A 4,838-nucleotide genomic window follows, 5' to 3' on the forward strand; every position below is an offset into this window, starting at 1 on the left:
CTCTCCACACCCCCACCCTCCCCTAGCTTATCTCTTCACGCTTCAGGCTCACTGCCTTTATTCCTGATGAAGGGCTTTTGCCCGAAACGTCGATTTCAAAGCTCCTTGGATGCTGCCTGAACTGCTGTGCTCTTCCAGCACCACTAATCCAGAATCTGGTTTCCAGCATCTGCAGTCATTGTTTTTACCCAATATCAGGACAGGAAGGTATGACTGAGAGTGGTGGTGATAGGGGATTGCGAATGTGGAAATGGAACAGTCTCAGCCCTTGCAACCGTGCAACAAGTTTGATGTTTGTGCAACCCGTACGAACAAAAGTGGGGTTAAAGGTGGGGGAGAAAACTGACCATGGAAGCTATGTAACACAGAGAGTCATAAATAGGAACATAGTGAATGTAAAGGATGGTATTTTAAGGGAAACAATTCAATTCTCTGCAACCAAGAAGGAATCCACAAATCTGTTGGTTCACTGGTGCCAGGGTTTGTGATATCTGCTCTGGGCTCATGAGAAACTTTCAGTTGGAGGATTGAGTCCTCATAGAAACCAATCACATATTGTTACACCTCACTGAGGTGGCATGTTGAAAATTGAATACTACTAATCCCAGAACCATCATTGTGGGTGGACTGCAGCTGTTTGAGAAGGCAGCTCACCACTACCTTCTCAAGGGTAACGAGAGACGGGCAATAAATGCTGACCAGGCAGTGAGGTCCACATTCCTCAAAAGGGAAGTTTTTTCTCATTTCAGTCCACAGTTTAAAAAAGACAAATAAAAAGACACAGTCTTTATAATACTCAGTATTAGGAAAGAGGCTCTGCTTAGGAATTCGGAGCACATAAAATTCATAATTAAGCTGTCAACTGATTTGTTTTATCAGATAAACATATGATCTGATTGCCATTACAGAGATTACTGTCAGATGAAAAAAAAACTGGAGTTGAGTATTCAAATACCTAAAGATGACATTAATACAACATATAGAGATGGTTTTAGTTTTAAAAATTAAATTCTAGAATTAGTTTGCATCAAGATACAAAAGTATAAAAATCACATGAGAGTAGTTTTCATGCCCCCTTACAGAAAGCACACTGTAGAATGTGGCATATGGGAAGAAATAATGGTGGTTTGTGAGAACAGTGTAACAATATTCATACAAGTTAGATGAAACAGATCGGCAATATGAGCCAAAAGGATGAAATGTAGAGGCACACATTGTTATGGACCACACTAAACCCTCTCAAAATGTGTCAAGGAGATAACCCAGACCCTAACTTATTCATATTTTAAAGGCAAGTGCCTGGTGATCATTTCCAGATGCAATTTGATTGGTCAAACTACCAGGCTGGAAGCAAAACACTACATGCCTGCACAATAGAAAAAGTATAGACAAATGAAAAAGAACAGCTTTGGCTTAACTGTAACTTTATCAAAATACTTAACAAGATAATAAACAACTCATTAACTGTTCCATTATAGTAACATCCCATAAGCACATTCTTGGCAAAGGAAAAATCAGTAAAATACATTGTCTCGTATACAATTCTAGCATCAGGAAGAGATCCCAAGCTTTTAGCTGTAGTAAAAAGAGACAGAGAGAGAGAGACAGAGAGACAGACACAGAGCGACACAGAGAGAGAGAGAGAGAGAGAGAGAGAGAGAGAGACAGACAGATACACACAGACAGACAAAGACCCACATGCACACATATATTTTGTGTGGTGAATTTTTTTAGTACTTTCAGAGTTACCTTGCACTTTGCTCAAAAACCACATACATTCATGTAGAACTCTGAGCTCAAAAACTGCATGAATTTATGTAAAACTCTGTTATCTCACTTTTTAGATTGGAATCAATCTAAACATCAGGTCATAGACAGAGAACACAGGGGGCTAACACCTTCAACATATTGTCTAGCTATCACCATTGTTAACAGCTAACCCGAGAATGCAACTTTAAAAGAAAGGGTTTTGTGATTTACACATGAAAGAAGTGAAACTATCACTGTTTTCTAACAGATGAAAGGCTTAACAGACAATCAATTCTTCAATGTATAATTTCAGTTACATCACACTGCAAATTTTTGCTATAAATTCTGTGTTACGATCGAGCCCTCCACAATCACCTGATGAAGGAGCGTCGCTCCGAAAGCAAGAATTAAACCAATTAAACCTGTTGGACTATAACCTGGTGTTGTGTGATTTTTAACTTTGTACACCCCAGTCCAACACCGGATCATGACTACCCTCATAAGGAACACAAGGGAAGACATTGAAATAGGGACATATGAAGGAACCATTACTTTTAAATTTGCTGGCTGTACTGTGAAAGGCAATAGTTTTAAAATTTATGGACACAGGGTCCCCTGCCACATCCACAGTTTGTGAAAGGCACCAAAATAAACCAAAGCTCTTTCTTATGTAAAATTATGTGGCAGACATAGAGGAAGTATTCCCCCTGGTGGGTGAATGTGGAAGAGTGTACAGCCATGATATTGAAGTGGTGACATTGAGGAGATAAATCAGGAAACACTTGTTTAACATGAATGCTGCTGGAAATCTAGAAATAGCTCTTCCAAGAGTCTCTTGAATGCTGGACTCGTTTATAATTTAGAGATTGAAATTAATTTTTTTTTGCTCAGTAGTGGTGAAAGATCATAGATCTGAACAGGTCAAAAGGAAAAGGTAGTAGTAATCTAGAAAGGATCTAGTAATGGAGGGGCTGGATGGCCTACTCTAATTGCTATGGTAACACCTCCTTAACAGGAATTTGAAGCTTTTTGTAATGGTCCCAACTCAGCATTTTAGACAAATAATTAAAGAGTTCCATATATCTTAAGCCTGTAATTTTCCTTTCCGAAGCAAATGCGAGCATTAGTTCACGAAAATCAAATTTATAATTAAAACATTTTTACAATCTTGCCAGAAGGAAGATCAAACCGGGGACTATACAACCTGTCATCAGATCGGCATCCGGAGGACAGCCATATGACTGAATAAAACTCCCTTGATTTTAAACGCTCAGCTCCGTTTAAAGCTCTGGGCCAGTTTTCCCGCCGTCCTCTCTTACCTGAGCACTGGGGGAGATGCCCGCCACTGGACAGCCCCGACACTTCGACACAGAACCCGGTACATTGCGCCAACGGAGCCACCAGCTGTAACTCGCACTCAGCAAGGTCACCTGTACCCTTACCGTAATACACCGGGGAGTAGGCAGCACTACCGTAATACGCCGGGAGTGGGTATCATTACCGTAATACACCAGGGAGTGGGTACCATTACCGCAATACACCGGGGAGTGGGCATCATTACCGGAATACACCAGGGAGTGGGCATCATTACCGCAAAACACCGGAGACTGGGCAGCACTACCGTAATACACCGGGAACTAGGCATCACTACCGCAATACAGCAGGGAGTGGGCAGCATTACTGTAATACACCGGGAATTGGGTATCATTACCGTAATACACCAGGGAAGTGGGTACCATTACCGCAAGACACCGGGAAGTGGGCAGCACTACCGTAATACACCAGGGAATGGGTACCATTACCGCAATACACCAAAGATTGGGCATCACTACTGTAATACACCGGGGATTGGGCAGGACTACCGTAATACACCGGATATTGGGTATCATTACAGTAAAACACCAGGAGTGGGTATCATTATTGTAATACACCGGGGATTGGGCATCACTACCGTAATACACCGGATATTGGGCATCACTACCGTAAAACACCGGGAGTGGGAATCATTATCATAATACACCGGGGATTGGGCATCACCACCGTAATACACCAGGGATTGGATATCCTTACCATAATTCACCGGGGTTTGGGCATCACTACTGTAATATACTGGGGATTCTGCATCACTACCATAAAACATCAGGGATTGGGTATCATTACCGTAATACACCGGAGAGTGGGCATCACTACCGTAATACTCCAGGGATTGGGCATCATTACCGTAATACTCCGGGGATTGGTATCATTACCGTGATATACCGGGGACTGGGTATCAATACCTTGATATACCAGGGATTGGGCACCACTATCGTAATACACCAGGGATTGGGTATCTTTACTGTAATACATCGGGGACTGAGTATCCTTACCATAATACAATGGGGATTGGACATTATTACTATAATACACCAGGGATTGGGCATCACTATCGTAACACACCAGGGATCGGGTATCATTACCATTATACACTGGGGATTTCGCACCGTGTACACCAGGGATTGGGCATCACTACAGTAATATTCCAGGGATTGGCTATAATTACTGTGATACACTGGGGATTGGCTATCATTACTATAATACATTAGGGATTGGGTATCCTTACTGTAATACACCAGGGATTTGGCATCACTGCCATAATATACCGGACTTGGGCATCACTACCAGAATACACCGGGTTTGGATATCATTACCATAACACACCGGGGGATTGGGCATCATTACCATAATAAACTGGGGATTGGGTATCGTTACCGTATTACACCGGTAAATGGATTCATTACCGTAATACTGGGGATTGGTCATCATTACCATAATACACCAGGGATTGACCATCATTACCGTAATACACTGGGAATTTGGTATTATTACTGTAATACATTGGGGATTGGATATCCGTACTGTAATACATCCGGGACTGGGTATCAGTACCTTAATACACCGGGGATTGGGCACCACTACCATAATACACAAGGAATTGGATATCATTACCATAATACATCGGGGACTGGGTATCCTTACCGCAGTATACTGGGGATTGGACATAATTACCGTAATACACAGAGGATTGGACATAACTACCATAACACACC

General features: G+C 42.0%; 1 protein-coding gene and 1 long non-coding RNA gene across 2 annotated transcripts in view; one reads left to right on the forward strand and one right to left on the reverse strand.

The window, feature by feature from the left end:
* Positions 1–3,014, forward strand: part of LOC122556073 — a 49,026-nt gene extending 46,012 nt beyond the window's left edge. The window contains exon 3 of the long non-coding RNA XR_006313459.1: positions 2,925–3,014. This is a non-coding gene — a long non-coding RNA (uncharacterized LOC122556073). The remainder of the gene's footprint in view (positions 1–2,924) is intronic.
* LOC122556072 (D-beta-hydroxybutyrate dehydrogenase, mitochondrial-like) overlaps positions 1–3,213 on the reverse strand; it is a 22,147-nt gene extending 18,934 nt beyond the window's left edge. The window contains exon 1 of the mRNA XM_043702503.1: positions 3,069–3,213. Within this exon, the coding sequence (XP_043558438.1) occupies positions 3,069–3,133 (65 nt within the window). The 5' untranslated portion in view covers positions 3,134–3,213. The remainder of the gene's footprint in view (positions 1–3,068) is intronic.
* Positions 3,214–4,838: the final 1,625 nt, after the last annotated feature.

Source organism: Chiloscyllium plagiosum, chromosome 13 (assembly GCF_004010195.1).
Source record: "Chiloscyllium plagiosum isolate BGI_BamShark_2017 chromosome 13, ASM401019v2, whole genome shotgun sequence".
Classification (NCBI taxonomy): Eukaryota; Metazoa; Chordata; class Chondrichthyes; order Orectolobiformes; family Hemiscylliidae; genus Chiloscyllium; species Chiloscyllium plagiosum.